General features: G+C 42.6%; 2 protein-coding genes and 1 non-coding gene across 3 annotated transcripts in view; all 3 read right to left on the bottom strand.

Moving 5' to 3' along the window:
* The window catches only part of HAUS6 (HAUS augmin like complex subunit 6), a 29,105-nt gene extending 26,412 nt beyond the window's left edge, over positions 1-2,693 (bottom strand). Inside the window, exon 1 of the mRNA XM_034072786.1 lies at positions 1,997-2,693. Within this exon, the coding sequence (XP_033928677.1) occupies positions 1,997-2,378 (382 nt within the window). The 5' untranslated portion in view covers positions 2,379-2,693. The remainder of the gene's footprint in view (positions 1-1,996) is intronic.
* LOC101872809 (HAUS augmin-like complex subunit 6) lies at positions 2,671-26,158 on the bottom strand. The gene is made up of 16 exons (XM_034073088.1): positions 26,155-26,158; positions 24,339-24,792; positions 23,975-24,070; positions 23,193-23,256; positions 21,516-21,648; positions 20,793-20,940; positions 19,720-19,785; positions 19,545-19,596; positions 19,136-19,309; positions 18,301-18,482; positions 17,076-17,202; positions 16,386-16,464; positions 13,378-13,462; positions 11,976-12,039; positions 6,336-6,471; positions 2,671-3,011 (listed from the first exon to the last, which is right to left on the bottom strand). Exons 1-16 carry the CDS (start codon positions 26,156-26,158, stop codon positions 2,671-2,673), a joined length of 2,205 nt encoding a protein of 734 aa, XP_033928979.1.
* On the bottom strand, positions 12,129-12,258 carry LOC117437987 (small Cajal body-specific RNA 8). Its single transcript, XR_004550621.1, has one exon. It is a non-coding gene; the product is annotated as a small Cajal body-specific RNA 8 (non-coding RNA).
* Positions 26,159-26,303: the final 145 nt, after the last annotated feature.

A 26,303-nucleotide genomic window follows, 5' to 3' on the forward strand; every position in this document is an offset into this window, starting at 1 on the left:
GCAAGCTATTGATTACGTATCCAATCTTAATACAGCCAGTTATTGTGTAGGTATCAAAGTATAATACACTGAGCCACTGTAAGCAGACGCAGAGACTAACATGGAAATTCTAGCTTACCCTATAGCTACGTATAGATAGGCAGGTGGACAAACTAATGTAACCAATTAAAGAGTGTTTAGTAGTGCATGGGCTATCAGTAACTGTATAAATATAGGCGATCGTGATCAATAAACCGGAACAAGATGTGTAACTCATATTGAGTCGTCCTCTTGAATTTTTAACGTACCATATTAACCAGAAGAAAGTTAGTTTTTCCTTGTGGTTGGATTCTCAGATCAAGCATCTTAACCACAAGGTGGTGAGAGTGCCACAGACCAACAACTTTGTCTCAAGCTTTCCAGTATTACCAGAAGCTCACAGCATTACTGCACAGTGCTTTCATCTTCCAGACTGAAGGCAAACTACCTTCCATCTGCAATTCTGTAGCCTTTTCCTTTGCCATCCCTACTGCTTTGCATCTTGACATTCCAACATGTATCTACTATGTCATTTTCCCTAAAAGGGACTGCAAATGACAGACTATTCAAGCTGTCTTCCTCCTTTTCCACCCTTGCTTTTCAGCTATAACTCTACACTAGTGACAGTCAACTCTTGGTTAGTAAGTGCTACCCAGAAAAATACAGTCATCTTACCAGCCAGTTAACATGGGCAACATCCATGTCTGATCAAAGCGAGTTCTAATCACCGTTAACCTCATGACCGAAAACAATCAACACAGAGATCAAGTAAGGTGGAATAAAGTATTTCAGAACGCACCAGGGAAAGAAGCTTTCCTGGTAGGACACCTTTAATTTCTTTTCCCAGCTGACCAATGGAAAAAGTTTTAATCTTCTTTCTCTCTTTCTTATTACTCCCCTAACCTGAAGCAACTTTTACTGTCAAGTGTTTTCTCCAGAATCCATGAACAAATCATTACACATGGAAGTCTGTCTCAGTATCGTTAGTGCAAGAACAAAATACCAGACAGACCCAGCGTTGGGTTTTTGCCATACCAAAAAGCTTCAGAGAATCTGAAGCAGGTCAAGTGAGGTAGTCCTCCCTCTCTACTCAGCCCTGGCAAGTCCTCACCTAAAGTACTGTGTCCAGTTCTTGGCTACTTAGTACAAGAGAGATGCGGAATGCCTGGAGAAAATCCAGTAAAGGGCTACTAGAATGATTAAGCGTCTGGAAAATCTCTCAGATGAGGGAACACTGAAAAGCTGGACCTCTTCAGCCTAGAGAAAAGAAGTCTCTGGGGGAATCTAATCAGCATGTGTAAGCATCAGACTAGCTAATTATGTTAAATTCCTAGTACTCCATTAAATACCAGCTGTTTTGGTCAAAGCCTTTTGTAGAACCATTACTACCTCATATTTATTACTGTGTTTCAGAAACTGACTCATGTGTAACTAAACACTGCACTACTGCTTAACTTTAAACTGGTTAAACAAAGCTGACATTTCCATTGGAAATGGGGTGGGGGCGCAGGGGTCCCTCTGGAATGGAGTATATTTCGTAATGAAAAGTATATTAATACTATTACAATGAACTCCTGACTGAATGCACAAAAAAAATCAAATGATCTAAAACACATTTCTAAATAACCACATTTATTCAAAGGCACTACTTCAAACTCATTTTGTGAATTCTCAAAATTGAACTTCAGATTGCTCCACTGCTAATGTATCTTAAGCCTTTTTTTTTTTTTAAAACAGCTGCAGATTACCTCAAAGAGTCAGACAAGCACCTTTTCTCCTACTTGCAAGATGGTGATATACGTAAAGGAAGCATGTTTCCTTTGCTTTTATGTCTCATTTTCCATAAGGAATATGCATACAAATAATCTGTACAAACACTTGCACAGCACGGTTTAGCTATTCAGAGCAGGTTATTTATGGTGGTATGCCCAGGAACAGAAAGGACAAAATCTTATTGCTAAAGCACATGGATACTTACCTTTCAATTTATGTTTTAAGTCTAATGGGATTTCGTGTGCCGTTGATGCCATTTCCCCTAGATGTTGAAAGGATTCCAGCAAAGATGACAGAGAATATTTTATTTCATTAAGAGATTTTGGTGATGGCGTCTTGGTAAATTCTTCATCCAAAAAGAAGAGCTCTTGAGGACCGGAAAATTCATCTCTTTCTTCTGGTGCAAGACTTGGGGATGATACAGAGCTTACAGATTCACCTTCACTAAGTAGTTGATGCAGCTCCTTTTCACTTGTAGATGGCATCTTTTCCGGTGCTTTATGTAGGTTGAACAGGCACTGTATATCTAGCTTTGATCTTTCAATACCTTCATTTTTTGAACCACCTGTTACATATTGGCTGTCCATTACATCAAAAGAAGACTCAAAGATTGCAGACTGGTTGGCATCTGTGTTACTAAGTACTTTTTCAAGACATCCTTCAAATGTCTCACCCAGTATCCCCAAGCGGGCAGTTTCATCACTGAGAGAATTTAACAATGAAGATACATTCCAGTGCAGTATCCCACCCACTAAGGAACCCTGAAAACGGTCTGATGGTAGAACATTGGTTCCACAAGTGTTTTCTGAACATATGTCTGTAGTACTGACGATGCTCTTTACATATTGAGAAGTATGCTCTTCTAAATCATCTACGGAACTATTGTTCAAAACAGTATTTTTTTAACCCCTGTGCTTCAGTTCTCTCACTTTCTTGTATTCCAGATGCTTCTGAAACTGGAGATTCAATATGACTTATCCTCATCTGCTTTTGAGGTCTAAATTCTGTAGAACTTAATTGGGACTTGCTTTCTGATGGGGCAGGATCAAAGTCAGGTACAGAAGATGCAGGGTCAAAGCACGTAAGTCTAGAGCCTGCGATCTTCTTATAGACGTACGTATCCACTGGACCTTCCTCTATTGTTACCTCAGGTAAGTTCAGCTTTATGTCTGATGAGTCCTCAGTCGTAATTGCTTTTCTCCATGATCTGACTTCTGTAACTAAATAGAAACAAATCAAGGAAAAAATTGATTACATTCTATCCTGGTTTCGGCTGTAACAGTAATTGATTTTTTTCTCACTAGTAGCTGGTGCAGTTCTGTGTTTTGGCTTTACTCTGAGTTCTCAAATGTTGATAACACACCAGTGTTTTCATTGTTCCTCAGTAGCGTTTACCCTGATCAAGGACTTTTCAGTCTTACGCTCTGCCAGTGAGAAAGGGGCACAAGAAGCTGGAGACAGAGACAGGACACCTGACCCAAACTAGCCAAAGTACACTGCTGCCCAGGTTATTCATGACCATAAGACATGTGCTGCAATTAAACAAGCCAAATGGTTAAAGCCTCTCTGGTATGGAGAACAATGGCTGAAGTACAAATATGTGGAGGCCCGGCAGATCGACTACATCACACCCCCACAGGCCCACCAAGGCAAGCGCCATGTGCTCACCATGATGGAAGCAACACCAGATGGCTGGAAACATACACTGTGCCCCATGCCACTGCCCGGAACACTATCCTGGTGGGCCTAGAGAAACAAATCTTGTGGCGACATGGCATCCCAGAGAGAACTGAGTCAGACAACAGGATTCATTTCCGGAACAACCTTATAGACACTTGAGCCAAAGAGCATGGCATTGAGCGAGTATATTACATCCCTTACACCAGCCTCTGGTACAATGGGCTGTTAAAAACTACACTGAGAGAAATGGGTGGTGGGACTTTCAAACACTGGGATACACATTTACCAAAAGCCACCTGGTTGGTCAACACCAGATGACCTGCCAACAGGGCTGGCCCAGGCCAGTCAGAACTTTTACATACTGTAGAGAATGATAAAGTTCCTGTGGTGCACATAAGGAATTTGCTGCGGAAGAGAGTCTGGGTTATAAGGCAAACCCACCCTTGGGACTATTTTTTGCTGAGGGACCTGGATGTACTTGGTGCGTAATGCAGGAAGATAGGGAAGTCTAGTGTGTACGGCAAAGGGATTTAATTTGGGGTGAAAACAGCCACTGAACTCAATTATATGCTGTTGCCTGCTATATAACACTTCTGTATCAGCTAAATGCCCATCTCTGCCACCTTGGGCTTTGAAAAGAAAACATGTGCTGTCATGATCATCAGCACAGAATAAAGTCACGGGAAAAGTCAGCAGCAACAGCGGGAGTCTCCCAGTACTGTCCTGAGATCACCAGTGACTGTACCCGACTTCTATTCCGTCATCACCCCAAAGAAGAATAAACTTTGATGAGACCAGACACATTAGGTCATGTCACCAGCAGCAAGAATCCAACACTAGTCTCTCCTGTCCTGAAAGACAGTTACAACAGATAAAGCCCAACATCATGGACTGAATGAACCCAGCAAACTTTACACGGATGGTCCATGGACTGAGGAATGGTATCTGTCTCCATGTGTGCATGTATATATCTTTCCAAAAGACAAAAGTTAATGGCATGTTGAAAAAACTGCAGGGCCTGAGCATGATGTAAATGACATGGAGGAAGGGGAGGACACTGCCCTGGGTACAGCTGTGTAACAGTTACTTTTCTCCTTCTTAATAACTGGTGCAGTACTGTTGTCCCCAAGTCAGCAGTAGCAGTCATTTTTCTCCTTCTTAGTAGCTGCTGCAGTGCTGTGGTTTTGACTTTCGGCCTGGGAACAGCGCTGATAACACCAATGCTTTTAGTTGGTGCTCAGTAATGTTTAATCTGACCAAGGACTTTCTGAATCTCATGCTCTGCCAGGGAGGAGGGGAAGCCGGGAGGAAGCAAGAGACAGGACACCTGACCCAACCTAGCCAAAGACGTATTCCATACCACAGCACATCATGTCCGGTATATAAACTGGGGGCAGTTACCTGGAAGGGCTAGATCGCTGCTTGGGTCAGGCTGGGTATCAGTCAGCAGGTGGTGAGCGGCTGTATTCTCTTCCCTTGTTATTTCCCTTAGCATAATTATTATTATTATTGGTGGTAGCAGTAGTGGTTTGTCTTATACCTTAGTTACTGGACTGTTCTTATCTCAACCCATGGGAGTTACATTCTTTTGATTCTCCTCCCTCTACCTGCAGGAGCAGGGGGAGGAAAACGGGGGGAGTGAGCGAGCAGCTGCGTGGTTCTGAGTTACCAGCTGGGCTTAAACCATGACACAGTCTTACAGGATAAATGTGTATCCTCTAAGCCTCAAAGAGGGGAATTGTAAGCTTAAATGCTAAGTTGTAAATTAAAACCACTCTGTTAATTGCAAGCTGTAAATTGGGACCCCTCTGTTGAGAGCAAGATGGGGCTGGCTCTTCATACTAATGAGCAAATCAGAATAAACTGACCTAAACTGTGGACATAATTGTTAAATAATTCACAAAAGGCTTTTGCACAAGCACAAGCAAAGAGGTCAATCAGCGGACACAGTGAGGAAGACGGTTGATGACTGCCAGAGACCCCTCAATCACCACCCAGCAAGGAAGCACATGTGTAATTAAAATGAAAATACTGTAATTTTGTAACACAATTAAGTGTACCTTAATGCCATCATTTCATTAGCCCTACTATGTTGTGTTACAGGGTAAGCCTATAAGGGTTGCAGCTTCACTGAAATCATAGAATCATGGAATAGTTAGGGTTGGAAAGGACCTTAAGATCATCTAGTTCCAACCCCTCTGCTGTGGGCAGGGACACCTCACACTAAACCATATCACCCAAGGCTTCATCCAACCTGCCCTTGAACACTGCCAGCGATGGAGCATTCACGACCTCCCTGGGCAACCCATTCCAGCACCTCACCACCCTAACAGTAAAGAATTTCTTCCGTATATCCAATCTAAACCTCTGCTGTTTAAAAGAAGCGTGACCAGCAGGTCAAAGGAGGTGATCCTGCCCCTCTGCTCTGCTCTCGTGAGACCTCACTTGGGAGTATTGTGTGCAGTTCTGGTGTCCTCAACATAAAAAGGACATGGAACTGTTAGAACAAGTCCAGAGGAGGCCCACGAGGATGATCAGGGGTCTGGAGCACCTCCCGTATGAAGACAGGCTGAGAAAGTTGGGGCTGTTCAGCCTGCAGAAGAGAAGGCTGCGTGGAGACCTCATAGCAGCCTTCCAGTATTTGAAGGGGACCTACAGGGATGCTGGTGAGGGACTATTTGTTAGAGACTGTAGCGATAGGACAAGGGGTAACGGGCTGAAACTTAAACAGCAGAGGTTTAGATTGAATGTAAGGAAGAAATTCTATATACTGTTAGGGTTTTGAGTCAATGAACTAATTACATTCAAAGTCAATGAACTCATCACATTCTTCAACAGCGGGCACTATACATTTCCCAACTTACGCAGATTTTCTGGAGTGCGGGGAATTTGCTTTCTTGTTATAAATGGGTCAAAAGACAATGAGAGAGTAAGATCGTCTAATGCCATTCCTTTTCTCTCACCATTCGGAGTCGACCCAGACACCACTGCTTCTGCAACCTGTAGGATGTTAGAAAAGGGAAATCCTCAGAAAGCAAAATCACCACGTCTTTATTTCTGTCAATTACAACTCAAAATAAATCCACTATCTAAATGACCAGAAGAGTTTTGGATCTCCTGACTCTTCTTCTGTCTTTTTTGAATCTTCTGACTCACAATGACCACAAAATTAAGACGGGACTGAAATCAGAACCAAATTCTAAATACCCTCACCGTCTAGGTTAAAGTATGAAAAGTTATATAAATCATACCATGATAGAACTGAAAGTTCTATCCATTTCACCATCACTTGAAAATATGATAACTGCACAAGCTCCATGCTTTCAGGGTGTACATACTTGGGTAGTTGCCCCTAAAAGTTAGTGACGTCGATTACCATCTAGAGAAAAAAGTAACTTTCGACATATGCAGATTACAAAAGGCACGTTATAATTACTAATTGGTTCTCTGAACTTAATGACCACTTATTTAACAACAGAGAGAGGGGAGAAAAAAATAAAAAAATAAAATAAAAAGACCGTTCCTAACTTCTTCTGCCAGTTCATCTCTGGCTTTCTCAAGAGAGCTTTTGACAAGATAACCTTCATTCTCAACTGTTTCTGAGACAGGAGACTCATCCTTTCCATTTCTTAGCATGTCTTGAGACATAGGCTTTTTTTCCACCTTGCAAGTTTCAATATGCAAGTCCTGGAGAAATACACAAGAATTGTCAAATTTTAAAGCGTCAGAATAGCAGAATGAAGAGGAAACTCCTGTGCAAATTCTGAACAGCCATGGCCTCAGTGTTTAGGTGATAAAATATTTCAGTCTTAGATCCTAACTAAACATAAATATTTTTAGAATAGTATTTAAAGTAGGATGCAAGCAGTGGCTAGGATAGGGTTGCACAGAGCACAGATGACACACCTGCAACTACCTGAGCATTCTCCAGGATAAAGGGGAGGACCTTAAAAAGGCTAGGAGGATTGGCCAGGTTAATAAATGGTTAGAACAGTGGTGCCATAGTCAGGGGTTTAGGTATCTAGAACATGGGGCTCAATTTGGGAGGCCAGGTCTACTAGAGGCTGGTGGAGCTGGTCTGACAACAAAGGCGAAGAGCGGTTTTGGTAGGAGGCCAGGCTGGTCAAGAAGGCTTTAAACTAGATATGTTGGGGGAGCGGGGCATCATTCCATCCCAGTCAGCTGTCAGTACCTATAATAAATGCTTGGAGCAATGTAGAGATATTCCAGCTGCTCCAACCAATGAGTAGGCTAAATCTGGAAGTCGGCTCAGATGCCTCTATACAAACGCCTGTAACATGGGGAACAAGAGGAATTAGAGATGTGTGCACATCTACAGGGATATGACATAACAGGCATCACCGAAACATGGTGGGATGGCTCCTGGGACTGGAGTGTTGGAATGGAAGGTTACAGACTCTTTAGAAAAAACAGGCCCAGCAGACAGGGAGGGGGAGTTGCCCTTTCTGTTAGGGATAGACTGGAGAGTATGGAACTCCATCTGGGGACAGGTGATCACATAACAGGGAGTTTGTGCATCAGGGTTAAAGGGAGAACAGCGATGGGAGACATTACTGTGGGGATCTGTTACCGACTGCCTGATCAAGGGGACTCTGCGAAGGAAGCACTCTACAGACAGGAACAGCCTCACGCTCGCAGGCCCTTGTCCTCATGGGGGACTTCAACCACCCTGACATCTGCTGGAGCGACGGTACGGCCTGGCACAAGCAATCCAGGAGGTTTCTTGATTGTGTGGAAGACAACTTCCTTCTGAAAGTAACAGAGGAGCCGACAAGGAGAGGTGCTGTGCTTGATCTCGTGCTCGCAAACAGGGAAGGGCTCGTGGGAAATGAGACACTCCAGGGCAGCGTTGGCTGTAGCGACCATGAGATACTCGAGTTCAAGATCCTCAGGACAGTGAGAAGAGCATGCAGCAAGCTCACTGCCCTGGACTTCAACAGAACAGGCTTTGGCCTCTTCAGGAACCTGCTGTCCTGGTTTGAGCCGTAGCAGTCATTTTTTCTCGTTCTTGTAGCTGGTGCAGTGCTGTGTTTTGACTTCTGAGCTGGGAACAGTTGCGAGCACGTTTTCAGTTACTGCTCGGGTGTTTTTGTTCAAGGCTTTTTCTGAGCTCATGCTCTGCCAGGAAGGAGAGACAGGACACCTGACCCAGGCTAGCCAAAGAGGTATTCCATACCATAGCACGTGATGCCCAGGAGGTAACTGGGAGAGAGCCGGAAGGGCTGGAGCTCTGGGGGGGAATGGAGGAGGTATCAGTCGGTGCTCGGTCGGGCAGTGTGGAGTGAGTTATGGGTCGGTGGCTGGTGAGGTGTTGTATTCTCTTCTCTTGTTGTCTGCTTTATCATTATTATTTGTAGTAGTAGTAGCAGTAGTGATTTGTGTTATACCTTAGCAATTAAACCGTTCTTATCTCAATCCGTGGGGGCCACATTCTTTGGATTCTCCTTCCTAACTCTCCAGGAGTTGGGGGAGCAAGGGGGGGAGTGAGTGAGCAAACTGTGCGGATTTGGTTTTAAACAACGACACCTGCTTAGTAAGGTTCCATGGGATACAGCCCTAGAGGGCAGGGGGGCCCAAGACTCTTGGATGATATTCAAGAATCACCTGCTACAAGCTCAGGAGTGTTGCGTCCCAACTAAAAGGAAGTGCAGCAGGAGGGCCAGGAGACCTCCTTGGATGGATAAGGAGCTGCTGAGGAAACTTTGAAGGAAAAAAGAGGCTTATAAAAGGTGGAAGCAAGGACAGGTGGCCTGGGAAGAACACACGGATTATGTCCGGGAAGCTAGGGACCAGGTTAGAAAAGCTAAGACCCAGTTAGAATTAAACTTGGCTAGAGATATCAGAGATACGAGCAAGGGATTCTATAGGTACGCTGCGAATAAAAGACAGACTACGGACAATGTGGGCCCTCTCCAGAAGCTATAAGGAGACCTGGCTACCCTGGATTTGGAGAAGGCTGAGATTCTGAACGACTTCTTTGCCTCGGTCTTCGCTGGCAAATGCTCTGACCACACCACTCAAGTCTTTGAAAGCAGACACAACGACTGTGAGAATGAAGACCCTAGGGCCACTGCAGGAGAGGATCTGCATCAAAAGGAGCGTAACCAGCAGGTCAAAGGAGCAGATCCTGCCCCTTTACGCTGCTCTTATGAGGCCTCACTTGGAGGATTGTGTGCAGTTCTGGTGTCCTCAACATAAAAAGGACATGCAACTGTTGGAACAAGTCCAGAGAAGGGCCACAAGGATGATCGGGAGGCTGGAGCACGTCCGGTATGAAGACAGGCTGAGAAAGTTGGGGCTGCTTAGCCTGGAGAAGAGAAGGCTGTGTGGAAACCTCCTCTGAGCCTTCCAGTATCTGAAGGGGGCCTACAGGGATGCTGGAGAGGGACTCTTCACTAGGGACTCTAGTGACAGGACAAGGGGTAATGGGTTAAAACTTACACAGGGGAAGTTGCAACCAAGCACCTTGTTGTTTTCATATGCCTTAGCATGCCTTCCAGGAGAATCTGCTCCAAGATTTTGCCAGGCACAGAGGTGAGACTGACTGGCCTGTAATTCCCCGGGTCATCCATTTTCCCCTTCTTGAAAATGGGGGTTATATTTCCCATTTTCCAGTCACTGGGAACTTCATCTGACTGCCATGATTTTTCGTATATCATGGACAGTGGCTTAGCGACTTCATTTGCCAGCTCCTTCAGGATCCACACATGGATTTCATCAGGTCCCATGGACGTGTGCACATTCAGGTTCTTAAGATGGTCTCACAGAATCCCAAGGGTTGGATGGAACCTTGAAAGATCATCTAGTCCAACCCCCCTGCAAGAGCAGGGTAACCTAGAGTACATCACACAGGAACTTGTCCAGGCGGGCCTTGAATATCTCCAACATAGGAGACTCCACAACCCCCCTGGGCAACCTGTTCCAGTGCTCTCTCACTCTTACAGTAAAGAAGTTCTTCCTGATGTTAACGTGGAACCTCCTATGCTCCAGTTTACACCCACTGTCCCTTGTCCTATCACTGGATATCACTGAAAAAAACCTAGCTCCATCATCCTGACACCCACCCTTTACGTATTTGTAAACACTGATGAAGTCACCCCTCAGTCTCCTCCAAGCTAAAGAGACCCAGCTCCCTCAGCCTCTCCTCATAAGGGAGGTGTTCCACTCCCTTCATCATCTCTGTGGCTCTGCGCTGGACTCTTTCAAGCAATTCCCTGTCCTTCTTGAACTGAGGGGCCCAGAACTGGACACAATATTCCACATGCGGCCTCACCGAGGCAGAGTAGAGGGGGAGGAGAACCTCTCTTGCCCTACTAACCACACCCTTTCTAATGCACCCCAGGATGCCATTTGCCTTCTTGGCCACAAGGGCACATTGCTGGCTCATGGTCATCCTCCTCTCCACCAGGACCCCCAGGTCCCTTTCCCCTTCACTCCTTTCCAGCAGGTCAACCCCCAACCTGTACTGGTACATGGGCTTGTTCTTCCCCACATGCAAGACTCTACACTTGCCCTTGTTGAATTTCATCAGGTTTCTCCCTGCCCAACTCTCCAGCCTGTCCAGGTCTGGCTGAATGGCAACACAGCCTTCTGGTGTGTCAGCCACTCCTCCCAGTTTAGTGTCATCAGCGAACTTGCTGAGGGTACACTCGGTTCCCTCATCCAGGTCGTTGATGAAAATATTAAACAGCACTGGTCCCAGCATTGACCCCTGAGGGTCTCGAACCAGATCCTCTCCTACAGTGGCCCTAGGGTCTTCATTCTCACAGTCCTTATGTCTGCCTTCAACGACTTGGGTGGTGTGGTCAGAGCATTTGCCAGTGAAGACCGAGGCAAAGAAGTTCTTTACTGTAAGGATGGTGAGGCACTGGAATGGGCTGCCCAGGGAAAATGTGAAGGCTCCAGCCCTGGTGGTGTTCAAGGCCAGGTAGGACAGAGCCTTGGGTAACATGTTTTAGTGTGAGGTGTCCCTGCCCATGGCAGGGGGGTTGGAACTAGATGATCCTAAGGTCTTTTCCACCCTAACTATTCTATGATTCTATACTACACTGAACAATTGTGCCATAGGCAACTATACAACCAAGTTGCTTTTAGGCACCTTATAAGCCCTAAGGTCACATACACCTTAAATATCAAATTCTGACCACTGCTCACACCAACAAAACAAGCAAGCAAGCAGAGAATCGGTGACACCCCAAATGTTGTACTTGAAGTCAACTTCCTACTGCCCTGCCCTAAAGCCTGATGAAGTCCCCAACGGCTTTTAGAGTTTTCCAGGACTGACTCAAATGTGTAAAAATACTACAGGAAAAAAAAAACCAAAACACTCCCCCCTCCACAATAAAAAAAAGAAACAAACCAAACCAAAACCACAAAAAATACAGGCCTCTACCTGAAATATTAACTCCAGGTTTTGTTCAATGTACGAAGCAAATGTCTTAAGTTTAACTTCCCTGACAGGCAGGAAGTGACTGAAGAATTACCTGTTCAGCTAACAATTCTCTGTATTCAGATGCTTTTGCCATCTCCAAAGCCGCTGAAGAGAAACTTTGGGGTGGGAAAAAAAAAAAAAAGAAAACTTATTTCACAGACAAATAAAGCGAGTGGCATTCAAGTCTTAGTAGAAGGCCATTACATCTTATGTGCCCCGTATCTGTCCGTTACGATTTCCCTCAATTCGTCCCGGTCATCAGAAGGCAATTTTACTATAGGGAGAGCATGTGACAATTAGAGCAGATTTAGCCCTAGCTGTGTATCAGCCTCCCAAAGTTATTAATCAAGTTTTTAGTAATGTTTTTCCCTTGATTAAAAAACAAAAAGCAAACATATTTTGTAATACATTTTATAAGCAAGTCCTCTGTATTCTCCAATACAACTGAAAAACAACTACAAAGTCTTCTGCAGACTTCATGTTCTTTTCCCTGTTTTTCCTAAACACTCTTCCTCTGAATCCCCTGTGGCACCCACAAGTACGTTCTTATGTGAACTTACTGATATTTAACAATCATCTGGCTATCAAAAACTTCAGTCTTATAACTTCTGATGAGTGTAGTGCTAATTTCATAGATGACTAAAATGTAAGATGTAGTCCCCACTTCCTAGGAAGAAAGCACCTTAAAACATTAATATTTGCTGTTACCTATCTTTAGAATCACAAGCCAGCAAAAAAATTTATGCTGTATGAAGTCACTAAGAGAAATCCAGGCTTTAATTTTTAACTAGCTGGACAACCTTTGGGAGTTTTATCCAACTACATGTACTGATGTCTTAAGAACAGTACAACCTTCCTTTGCCAACTCCATTTGTCCCTTACTAGGCAGCTTTCAAGTATGACATACAGTAGTACTTGAAAGCTGAAAACGTGTTTGGAACATGTGTTATTCAGAAGGTTATGAAACTTTCCTCAGCTCAGTTAACTGCCAACAGACCAAAACATTCTAGAACACCATTGTTCTGTGATCTTTTATTGGAACTGCATTAAGAGAAGCTACAGAACAAAGCAATTTTAGCAGACAGTGATTTGGTGTTCGGGGGGGGGGGGGGGGGGGTGGTGGTGTTAACCACAGAAGAAGGGCTCATCTGTGAATGTCTACTCTCTGCCTAGTTCAATGCAGTCTCAGAAACCAAAATCTGTTTTCTCCACCTGTCTCTTAAAGCTTGAAAGAATGCAGTTAAAAAGAGAGATAAAAACCTTGCAACTTTGCCAGCTGCAGCAAGTGGCAGTTACGTTTGGATTATCTTGCTAAATCAGGTGGGTGTAAGGAGTGGACTACTGCAATATTCCACTAAGGATCAAGAGATGCAATATATGCAACTCCAATAAGTAAAGTTCTATTTTTTCCCCCACTACTTTTTTTTTTATCAATTATCTCAGTAACATCATACCATGGTGGCGTTGGTTTATCCATCATCGTTTCCAATGCCCCATCATCTTTCTCGCAACTTTCTTCAGGAATAGAGTCCAAAACATCTAGAAAAGCAAGTCAACAGTTTTATTACTGCTTCCACTTCTTTCCACTCAGGCTTCCCAAGCAACACAAGTAACTCAGACCACTTCTGTAGAATAGTCATGGGATAGGCTTTCTGAGTATTATTAGTATTATTAGCAGGGCAGAACCATCGATTCTTCTGCTTGGGTACCACCTGAAGCCACAGACACCACTAGCAGCCAGAATTTACTTGTGTTGTTCCCAAATACGTGTTCCACCCTCCTCCAAATTACAATCCCAGTCACATATTACCACCTCCTCTCCCATTTGCTTCAGTTGTGCGGCACATCAATTCCACAAAAGCAAATTCCACCCATGTTTTCTCCACTACCTTCATCTGTATTTATCAATAAAAAATGTGTGGACATACTCATCCCTCTGATCAATGCTGCATCAGCCCAAGTGCACAGGCAAAGCAAGGCCAAGTGCCCAGGCAAAGCAAGGCATGCTGTAAGGAAATGTTTTGCACATTAGCAGAGGCATAACATACCTCACGGCTAAGAACTCTCTCAAACAGTAAGTATCTATTTTGGCACATCATTTGGATAAACAGCCAAAGTTTAACCTCAGCATTCTCTACTAACCCTAAATTGCAGCTTCTGTAAACATAAATCACACTTCTTTTTGTATTCACCTCAAGAACACCTCAGAAATCTAAGCTTATTTGTGTGGAACAACGGCTGATGGAGCGTGGGCATGCCAATTATGAAGGGTTGAATAATCCCCGATTTTGACTTGCACAACCCAGGCTTCAAACTGAGTGAATGACACTGAACTGTTGTGGACTGGCTGCAAAGCAGCGGGCATTTTGTGCCCAATCCTGATGTCTTAGCATTAGAAAATGGCGTTTACGGAGAGTGAAGGCCACAATCCTAAGTCAGCAAGTGCCTACGTGGAGCTTGACATGAACCGAGGATGAAAAAAGCCATGGGTAAAGAAGCAAAAGTAGCAGTGCAAGCAAGATAAGAAGAAACTGGGATGTGTTAAGACACAATAGTAAACTGTTAGCAAGTTTTGGAGACTAGGCTCTCATACGCTTGATGTAACCAATTGTATCTTAGTTGCTGTGGGCTACACTGTACATGTATCCACTAATACAGCAAGCTATTGATTACGTATCCAATCTTAATACAGCCAGTTATTGTGTAGGTATCAAAGTATAATACACTGAGCCACTGTAAGCAGACGCAGAGACTAACATGGAAATTCTAGCTTACCCTATAGCTACGTATAGATAGGCAGGTGGACAAACTAATGTAACCAATTAAAGAGTGTTTAGTAGTGCATGGGCTATCAGTAACTGTATAAATATAGGCGATCGTGATCAATAAACCGGAACAAGATGTGTAACTCATATTGAGTCGTCCTCTTGAATTTTTAACGTACCATATTAACCAGAAGAAAGTTAGTTTTTCCTCGTGGTTGGATTCTCAGATCAAGCATCTTAACCACAAGGTGGTGAGAGTGCCACAGACCAACAACTTTGTCTCAAGCTTTCCAGTATTACCAGAAGCTCACAGCATTACTGCACAGTGCTTTCATCTTCCAGACTGAAGGCAAACTACCTTCCATCTGCAATTCTGTAGCCTTTTCCTTTGCCATCCCTACTGCTTTGCATCTTGACATTCCAACATGTATCTACTATGTCATTTTCCCTAAAAGGGACTGCAAATGACAGACTATTCAAGCTGTCTTCCTCCTTTTCCACCCTTGCTTTTCAGCTATAACTCTACACTAGTGACAGTCAACTCTTGGTTAGTAAGTGCTACCCAGAAAAATACAGTCATCTTACCAGCCAGTTAACATGGGCAACATCCATGTCTGATCAAAGCGAGTTCTAATCACCGTTAACCTCATGACCGAAAACAATCAACACAGAGATCAAGTAAGGTGGAATAAAGTATTTCAGAACGCACCAGGGAAAGAAGCTTTCCTGGTAGGATACCTTTAATTTCTTTTCCCAGCTGACCAATGGAAAAAGTTTTAATCTTCTTTCTCTCTTTCTTATTACTCCCCTAACCTGAAGCAACTTTTACTGTCAAATGTTTTCTCCAGAATCCATGAACAAATCATTACACATGGAAGTCTGTCTCAGTATCGTTAGTGCAAGAACAAAATACCAGACAGACCCAGCGTTGGGTTTTTGCCATACCAAAAAGCTTCAGAGAATCTGAAGCAGGTCAAGTGAGGTAGTCCTCCCTCTCTACTCAGCCCTGGCAAGTCCTCACCTAAAGTACTGTGTCCAGTTCTTGGCTACTTAGTACAAGAGAGATGCGGAATGCCTGGAGAAAATCCAGTAAAGGGCTACTAGAATGATTAAGCGTCTGGAAAATCTCTCAGATGAGGGAACACTGAAAAGCTGGACCTCTTCAGCCTAGAGAAAAGAAGTCTCTGGGGGAATCTAATCAGCATGTGTAAGTATCTGAATGGAGAGCATCAAGAGTACAGGACCAGGCTATTCTCAGTGGTGCTGGGGGAGAGGATGAGCGGCAAGAGGTGTAAACTAAAGCATAGTACGTTTCACCCAAACATGATGAAGAAATTATTTACTGTGAGGCTGGAACAGGTTGCCCTAAGAGATTGTAGAGTCTTCTTTCCTAGACATATTCAAGAGCCGTCTGGATACAAATGCAAGTTACATGCTCTAGATGACCTTGCTTGAGCAAAGCTGTTGGACTAGGTGACCTTGGTGGTCTCTTCCAAGCTCAACCATTCTGTGCTTCTGTGATCTTTGAGATAAAACAAGGTTGAAAAATCTAAGCAACTGTGGCAAAGATCTGTTGTCAAAGACTATCAAAGATCCTTGCAAAACCAATGGGGAGTCTTTTCAACACCAAGCAACTTTTAACAACTGTAGCAGGGTGGAGATGAAGAAAAAAAAAACACAAATTTCCATTCACTGACCTGAAACTGACAGTAGATGCTGACAAAAACCTTGATCTTCCTCTGCAGCTCTAGAAGAATGGTGAACAGCTGTCAACTCCTTTCAAAAGAAAAAAAATTACACAACTTTCCTTTCAAAAGAAAAAAAATTATACAAGCAGTCTGAGAAAATCTGCATGTCAATAGCAATTTACAGACAACTATTTACAACAGCTTTTCTGCAAGCCAGTTCAGACTCAACATGAAACTTTTCCTTTCTGCTGGGTAGCTAGGCAAGGGTACAACCTCAGATCCCTGTATCAGTGCAAATGACTGAAAGGTAATTTCCATTCTGACACCAAGCCCATCACTATAAAGAGAAAAATTGAACTCAGCAGTTGTTCAGACTGACAACACATGAAAGCTCAGTTTCCACAGGGGAATAGACATGGACAAAACCACACCCAAACCAGCTTGCTCTTATGCCAACCTACTGCTTTAAGAAGATGGTTGTATCCCCCATCTTATATGAAGACGCCAGCTGTCATCAAGTCAAATGTACCTTCAAGAAAGACTACTTCATCAAGCAATTTCTGCTATACTGTGCTATCCAATTCCCTAGTCTTGTATATAAAGCTTAAGTCTTGCAATAAAAACACACCAGCTCAGACGTACACCCTCTCACCTTCACCCTTTTCCCCAGTTTATCAGATTCTGATGAAGACCACTTACTTGATCCTGATTTAAGATGAAATAAAAAGAACACAGGCCAAGAAGGCTTTTCCACTTCATTTTCCAGTCTTCCTGTTCTCTAGAAATAGATTCACTTGACACACGATGATGTTGCTCTATTTCTAGCCTGTAACATACAAGCATGGAAAATGGTGGAGGTAACAGTTCTGTATAAAGATGGATAGTATTATGTACCCTCCTTATCCTGCAAAATCTTTGATATACATCCATGCATTTGTGCACGCACTAGGAACTGAAATTCACAACCTAAAAAGCAGCTGCTAAGTAGCCTTCATGTTTCTTACATTTGAATTGGAAGAACTACATTAAAATAAATGCATATTATGAGGTACACCCCTGAACATTCCTTAAGCCAATTTCAGATAAAGTTTTTAAATCCCAGAACTGATTAACATGAGAAATGCAGTAAAAATCAGGTCAATTATCTGTCCTGGTTTCAGTTGATATAGTTAATTTTCTTCCTAGTAGCTGGTACAGTGCTGTGTTTTGGCTTTAGCCTGAGAACAATGTTGGTAACACACCAACATTCTAGTTGTTGCTCCGTAGCACTTAACCCCAATCAAGGACTTTTTGGTCTCTCATGCTCCGCCACTGAAGAGGAGCACAAGAAGCCGGGAGGAAACAGACACAGGACATTTGACCCAAACTAGCTAAACAGGTATTCTGTATCACAGCACATCATGCCCAGTATATAAATTGGAGGGAGCTACCCAGAAAAGCAGGTCAGTGTGGGTATCAGTTGGCAAGTGGAGAGCAATTGTGCTGTGCATCAACCAAGTTTTCTGAGTTTTTGTTTCATTTTTGTTGTTCTCTATTATTATTGCTAATCTTATTCCTATTATCACTATATATTTCAATTGTTCAACTGTTCTTCCAACCTGTAGGTTTTATATTGTTCCAGTTCTCCTCTCCATTCCACTCAGGTGCATGGTATGTAGTTAGCAGCTGGGTTTACACTATGATGCTAGCAAAGGAGGTCACAAGAAACAAAGCTGAAAGTATTGGCAAAGCAAGGGCAAAAAGCTGACACTAGAGAGATCTCAGAAGTTAATTAAGACAAATGTGAATTTCCCAGGGACAAAGGACGCTAATTGAACCAGCGTGTTTTCATTACAAACTATTATTTTAGGAAAGACTCCAAGGTAGGAAGACATGATCTGTAGACTAAAGAACAAGGAAGCAGATAACGTTTCCAGACAATTACCTCCTCACTTTCAAACGCTGTAGTGATTTGTGGCACATGTGCTTCTTCTCAACTACAGAAAGACATTTTTCTAATTCAAACTGAAAGTGTTCATCTCTCAATGACCTGAGGGCTTCATTTAATAACTGGATGACTGCTAAGAAATTGAGACTTTCAGCTTCATATGCATTCCCCACAAAACACTAGAAGTACAGCAAAAAAAAAAAAGGGAGAAAAAAATTAGTGAACAGCATCAATATCAGAAAATTGTGTCTTCTGTAGTAAGAGAAGGGATACAAAGTTAAACTTGAAATTTTTATTCAGTCCCTGATTGTTTCATGTTTCAAAAAAAAAAAAACAAAACACCATACTCTAGATTTAAGCCTCAGGGATTTTTTTTCTAGAATCAGCTGCTTTAAAGCAGCCTATAAAGCAATATGAACTAAGAAAACTTCACTAATGAGGTATTGTTTAACCACTGCCCCAAAAGAGATGGCAGGCCTAAACATCACCATAGACTACAGGCTTGAAACAAAAGACCATTAGTTAAAACAGCAGTTAAAACTAGACAACCTAGTTTTAATTTCTAAACAGTAACAACAACAACAACAAAAAAAAAAACACAAAAAAAACCAATTTACCAATGCAGTTAAAGTGCTCATGGTTGAAACATAACTAATACAGATCAGCAGCATTATCATAACAAACTTGTACATAACAACTGGACATTCTATACACCCTTGAGCAAACCTCTTACCATATGTGAAGTTTTTGTTTGTTTGGCTTGTTTTTCTTCAAAAAAGGTAGGGGATTACACCCTGTTGCCAAAGGACAAGCAAGGACAAAAATTACTTACTTGGTACACATCATTTTCAACTCTGTAACTCAAAAACTGTGGAACATGGACAACAACTTTAGTTCCATCCAAAATGATACCATCTTCAAGTACATCAAGTATAGAATCCACAACTTCCTTTTCTTTTTTCAGAGATGTAAGTATTCCCTGTATAAGCGTCCACATGCTGCGGACCTTAATAGGCAAGATGAATAAAAATGCTATGTGAATGTTTGGCATAATACCTATAATGACAGAGTATCAGAAGAGCATAAAGGCAGATGAAGGAGGTAGCATAATCAGACAAACAAGTGGAGTTAACAGTATCTGAGAGTAAATGCCACCGAAACATAAGAAAACAGTATCTGAGAGTAAATGCCACAGAAACATAAGAAATACACTAAACTGCCACAGCAGAAAAAATACTTACCTTTTGAATTCTCTCAGTTTTATCATTTTTGTTTTCAGTATTTTGTTTCATCCTATACGCACAAGCAAAACAAAAATTCATATGAAATACAATTAAAGTAGAGCTAGTATTTCATGAAATTGAGTAAAAAATTGGTTATATATAAGCCAACTTGGTCACAAGGTAAAACACTTACTTCCAATACTGTGTTTGGAGGACTGTATATTCAGACTTTATCCGGGCTTTCTCTTTAACTAAAAGCCTAAGAAAAAGGTTAAGTTACCATGGATTTGAAAAAAAATTCCAAATTTCTAATCTGCTATTCTCAGAATTAGTTACAACCACTATCTAATCATGTACATTCTCTCCAAGTCTGCACACTGAAGCAGTTTTGGAATCATTAAAAAAAAAAAAAGAAAAGAAAAACCAAACAAAAAAACGCTACCACACACACAAAACAACCCAAAACAAAAAAAAATCCCCACACAAAACACACTTGACTTCCTCACAGTGACTTTGCACAGAAAGACATCCAGGAAATCCACCAAAATATTTGTAAATTAAGCAATTAAGCTGTCACTTATTCTATTGCAATGAAGCAGACCAGTCCTCTGGTATGGACCTATGCTACATGCACTGAAACTGGTCTTTTACCTACAGTGCAACTCTTTCTCCTTTTCTCCCATTTAATGAGCAGCTTGAAACTGTCCACCCAAGTGCTCCAGTCATGTAAACTATCCCACCCAAATTCCGTAAATTCCACTGACATATAACTTTTTGCCCACACAGAAAGTCCCATTTATTCTTGTTCCTCTAACTGGGAATGTTTTATATATACAAAAAAAAAAAAGAAAAGCATAATTTTGGTTAAATAATTAGGGATTATGTCAATAAAACGTGTCCTGCAGTGATCAGGCAAAGACCAAATGTTTCACACTGAAACAGTTACATTCTAAGATACAACCCTTCAGATGTTAAGCATAGTGCTGTATGTGCTGAATTACTTGATCATTTTTAATGCCCAAGTAACCAGATCTTCCAAAATATAGCATCTCCTATACTGCAAAACCAACTTGTTTAGACTATTACACTTCATAAAAGACCCTACAAACAGTAGGACTGTCAATTAGAGGTAAAGGGGGGGAAAAAATGGGAGAAGCTCAACAGAACTCATGATGTAAACCAGCTGCAGCCTCCCAAACCCTTTTAACCACACACACACAAAATGCAGACTTTATGAAAACATTCCTTTTTAAATGTATCACTTACCATGCTTTTTTCTGATATTCTTGAATAATGAAGTGTTCCTTTAGAAAAATTTGCAGAAGTTTATTGTATGCAACTCTGCATCTTGCCTTTGCCATGTGTATATTCCTACTTCTCAAATTTACAGCTTTGGCAATAAGTTCATCAGTGCCTAAATGGAAGTTAGGATGGATTACATCACTCAGTTTTAGCAAACAGACAACTTTCTAATCTTCCTAGTTTGAAAGGGAAGAATAACAAATCAAAATACTCATTTTACCTAAACTGAAATAGAGTATGCCATGTACTGCCTTTTTTTCCAGTTCTTTCTGTTCTATGTGTTCTCATTACCTCACTGTCACTCCCTTTTCTTATTCTTTAGGTAATAAACCAACACAAGATTTCCAAGAATAGACAGTTCTGATCCTTCAGTATTACTCCAGCTGTGAGAATGAGTATAGTATAACAGTCCAAGACTTCTGGAACAGACCACTGCTTGCATGGGGAACGGTGAACACCATTACACAGACAAACCTTGGAGCAAGACCCATAAAGCAATACAATGCAAAGCATTCTGCACTGTTATATCAGCAGTAGCTGACATCAAGTAGACAGACCCCATGAAAGATTTTGAACTGAACAGCCAAATCAGAATTACTTTAAAACTGCTGGCATATACTAAAGATTTGATGAATTCACTGTCAAACATTACAAATTAAGCGTTTTCATTGTTTCATTACAGCTTACCTACAGAATTCTTTTTCATGTCCTCAACCAGTACGTGCTTTGTAAACGAATAGAACACACGAATAAATTTAGAACCTCCAGGAGAAGTTAATGAAGATGCTGTAACATGCTGAAGACAGCCTTGGTGTTTCTTCTAAAAAAGTTAAATTGTTTTTTAAACATAAATTTGATCTAAGAAATTAAGCCTAAACAACAGCCATTTAGCAAAACATTGCAGCCTACTTGTTATCAAGGCTGATGCAAACCTTAACTATTTTGCCACTACAGCTAACACCCACTCCCACCAGAAGAGACTAAAACTTTTTGAATGTTCCACCCATTATGCCAAGTTCTGTATGTGAGAGACAGTTTCAACATACAGACTGAAATCAGTGTTGAGTAATGTCATGATTTAAGCCCAGCTGGTAACTCAGAACCACGCAGCCGCTCACTCACTCCCTGCACTCCTTTCTCCTCCCACTTCCTGAGGGATGTGGAGGAGAATCGAAAGAATGTAACTCCCATGGGTTGAGATAAGAACAGTCCAGTAACTAAGGTATAACGCAAATCACTACTGCTACCACCAATAATAATAATGATAAGGGAAATAACAACTGCTCACCATCCACCAACCGACACCCAGCCCAAACCAAGCAGTGGTCTAGCCCTTCCAGGTAACCATTCCACTTTATATACTAGGCATGACCTGCTATGGTATGGAGTATCCCTTTGGTTAGTTTGGGTCAGGTGTCCTGTCTCTGCTTCCTCCCAGCTTCCCCTCCTCCCTGGCAGAGCAGGAGACTCAGAAGGTCCTTGGTTAGATTAAACATTACTGAGCATCATCGGTGTTATCAGCATTGTTCCCCAGTTGAAAGCCAAAAACACATCACTGCACCAGCTACTAAGGAGAAAAATGACTGCTACTGCTGAACCCAGGACAGGTAAATGTTAGAAACCTCTGCCCTCCTCACCCACAACTGGTAATACCTGCCTTTGAAAAAATAGTAATGTTTTCTTTCCTATTTTCTCCTGAACTCATTAATCAGTGTTCTTTGCTCTGCTTTTATCTTACTCAAAGATACTGCATTGTTAGTTTTTATCTTTTGCATTATTACTAAAAAATAAGTGTTCCAGTATACAAAGACCTGATTTCGACAACTATCATTAAAACAAAGGCAGCATGAGAAGATAACATTAGCTAATGGTACCTGAAACTATCAGTTTTGGTTTGCCTCTTTTCTATTAGTAAGCTCAAGTTAAAGTTTAGCCCATTTCCCTGTAAATAAAGACTAGCAGTAAAAAAAAATTTCTCTACCTGAAACCACTCTCACAACAATAAACACCTTCTGATGTAACTTTGGCAAGCATCTCTCAAGTTAAAGAAAATTATTGTCATCCAGACATGAGGAACCCTCTGGAATTCTGTTTACTCTAATACCATTATCCAGAAGAAAGCCACAGCAGTTTTAAGACCCAGGATTAAGTCTCACTCATCTAAATTCCACCATGTCACATTGTATTCCTCAAACAAGTCTAAGATGCAACTATGTGAAATAAAATTACGTGAAATAAAACTAACTTCTTTGGTAAAACAATCTCCTTTAAAACTCTTATTTAAAAGCACTATGTATTCTTTCAAAACAGTAATGAGCTTAGAGTAAGCAGTAGAGCATCAATTTCCACTTTCATAATACTCACTTCAATGTCTTTCAGCCATATAAAACACTGCTTCATAAAATACAGATCTGCAGAGCCACAGTTTCTTTCCATTTAAAAAGGATGGGGGAAAAGAAGAAAAAAAATCAATTTCAAGACATGTACAAATATTAAGTTACCTAATTAACCATTTTAAGAACAAGGCTAAGACAAAGATTTCTTACTGGTGCCTCCTGGAGGAGATATAGCCTACAGGAATAGCTAAAAGTTTGTTAAATGACAACACTTGCCATAATACAGTAATTATGGTCTATTTCAGAGATAGATTTGTCTGCGGCTCTTTTTAACTCAAGAGAAAAGAAGAGGGGAAGAAAGGGTCAGAACACTGACAATTTTCACATCCCCGGTAAAGACCACTTCGTTTAACGTGTTAGCTAAAATGGCACAGCTATATAAGGAAAAGCATTAAGGAAGACGGGATTCTTGTCCCATTAAAGATCTTGGCAGCAATCTGTAACTGGGAAGCGTTACTCGCTCCTTGGTTAGGGAAATGAATGTGAAAAGTAGATTACTTTGTGGCTATGAAAGTTCTTACCAACAGGTGGCATCTATAACTCACTAAGTTACACTTTCAGAAATGCCTATAATTACAGCAAGGTTTCTGATACGTTGCAGAGTTGTGATCAAAAGGAAACAAATTCTGACAGCATATTCTTCTTCCACGGCAATCCCCTACAGACATCCCCCCCCTCCCAGCAGCTGCATAAATCGCGCTCTTGATTACATGCACAGCAGCAACTTCATAAAGCCCGAAACTCACTTACCTGAAAGCCTCTGCTGCCCGAGCCGGATCCAACTTTTCAAACAAGAAGGTGGCAATAACGTGAAGCGCTTCGATATTTGGTACACTGAATATCTTCCTAATACACAAAGAGCCACATCAGATGCAGATACCATACCGAATTAACACAGCATCTTTTGCTGACCGCTCAAGATTACAAACTACTATTTTGCATCAAAAGGCACCTCTGCTGGAAGGCGATGCCCGCCCCTTCCCTCCCCACTTCCTCTGCCTTCCTTCCGCATGCTGGGCGCTGCCTGCTGGAGCTCAACACTCCGCTCAGGGACAGACAGCTGCAAAAAGTCCCGTTCCCCTCCCTCCCCAGCCCGCTTCTCCCTCACACTTACGTGCCCAGTAAGCTGGAGGCGCCGATAGTCTCCGGCTCGAAGCCCAACGCCAGCACGTACAGCCAGAGATGGTGTTTCTTCCACCTGCTTTCCATAGAGCCGGGGGCGTCAGGGAGCACCACCCGCTGAGGCTGAGGCTGAGGCTGAGGCTGACGGGAACCCGGCTGGCCTGACGGACAACACTCCGCCATCATTTCCCGCCGCCCGCTACCAAAGCGCGCGCGGACTCCAATCCCGCCTTGCCGCGGGACGCCCAAACGTCGCGAGAGCTGCCGTCTGCCTCGCGGGGGCTGTGGCGCGCGGCGCACCGAGGAGGCCGCGCGCGTGCGCCGCAGCCGTCGTGAAGGGGCCCTGCGGAGAGCCCGCCCCGAGGGGCAGCGGAGCTGCGCGCGCTGGCCGTAGGGAGCGCCTCTCACGGGGCTGCGGCCTGCAGAGGGCAGAGCGGGCTGGTAGCCTGTAGGGTTACGTTATGGATTCAAGCTAACAGTAATGCGTATGGCGGAAAGCAAGCGTAGTAGAATACAGCAAACTGCTCTTAGCTTGCTGGCTTGTAGGGAACAAGGAATATCCGGCTGACAGGGGAAGGAACATCACGGGACGGGGAACAACTAAGTAGGCACTAAATAAGACCAAGTGTGCTAGTCTTCCGGATAGCAGACTGGAACAAAACAAAAGCAAGGACATACCACACCTCACTCATCATTAGGACATTGCGAGCATATGCAAGCACTGGGTATGCTGGTGAACACAGTGAACACAACAGGGCAAACACTGGTGAACACAGTGAGGAAGACTATTGGCAACCATCATAATGTGCAATTAGAATGCAGATGTAATTAGCTCCTGGAAATCTCGTCAATGTGTGAATTACTGTCTGGAAAAGCTGTAAATATGCATGACTATGCTAAATACATAGCTGCTACTGGTGTCAGGTGCTCTCACCTTTGTGAAATGATCAGTGTGTACACCAAGCGCTGCAATAAAGAACACCCGCTTTCTAAAACTCCAGTCTTAGAGAGCTTCTTCCACTGTCTTTTGCAGTAACAAACCAACCACAACACAGCATGGAAAACAAGTACAACTCACAGTGGGCTGTGTGTTTCAAACATTTATTCCAAGGCATTTCAGTGACTACACTCCAGAGTTTCCACAACAATCAAGCATTACACGACAAGAGAGTGGGTGCCAACCTCGCAGCAATCCTACCCGCTGCGCAACACCTCAGTGGCTGTAGCACTGTGCAGCACATCCAGATTTGCTGCAGTGACACCAGCAGAGCTCTGTGGAGCATCAGCCTGATCCTCAGAAAGAAACTGGACAAACCTGCCTCCAGTCTGGTTCCATTCACCCCAACTCCTACAGCAGTCACCGTGTGCAACCAAATGCAGATTCAATATTCCTTTGCAAATACTTGATTGAGATTGTGTTTAAACATAGGAAGATCATTACTGTCACAAGAAGTATCCCCACCCTCCAATTGTTTTTATCTTTTTGCAATTTTCTTTTGGCTCACATCTGTTTATATCTCATTGACCTCTATTTTTTCTTCTTACAATCTCTTCCCCCTTCTTTTTTAACTGTCATCCTTATTCCTGGCAAAACTCCTTTTTAAGCATTTACCTTATTGTAGTCTCAGGCCTTACAGATTATTACATCAGGATGGTGCGAATGTTTGCACACAGAAGGCATGTAGAGAGAAAGGGAATCCTTTTGTGCATAGAGCACTCTTGCCAAAGGCAAGCCCTAAGCTTCTAAGCTCTCTAGGTACAAAGCCTAACAAAGAAAACCTGAGAGAATTTGAGACAAAGTCTCTTACCCATTCCAGCAGCAAAGAGGTAGATGCAGAAGTGCTTTCCATGCAGAGTGAAAGGGAAATTTTGTGGGCAATTCCTCATTAACTCCTGTCGTTGGCAGCCCTTTATGAAAAGCACTGGAGTGTTTTCATGGCTGCTGTCAGCCAGATAG

Source organism: Melopsittacus undulatus, chromosome Z (assembly GCF_012275295.1).
Source record: "Melopsittacus undulatus isolate bMelUnd1 chromosome Z, bMelUnd1.mat.Z, whole genome shotgun sequence".
NCBI classification, from domain to species: domain Eukaryota; kingdom Metazoa; phylum Chordata; class Aves; order Psittaciformes; family Psittaculidae; genus Melopsittacus; species Melopsittacus undulatus.

Bases quoted from the DNA above. Each gene is read 5' to 3' on its own strand.
- LOC101872809 (XM_034073088.1), bottom strand. The intron at 23,257-23,974 runs GTAAGTGAGTTT...TTAAATGGAAAG, and splicing joins CGGGCAGCAGAGGCTTTCAG to AAACTGTGGCTCTGCAGATC. The intron at 21,649-23,192 runs GTGAGTATTATG...TAACTTTTTTAG, and splicing joins TATGGCTGAAAGACATTGAA to AAGAAACACCAAGGCTGTCT.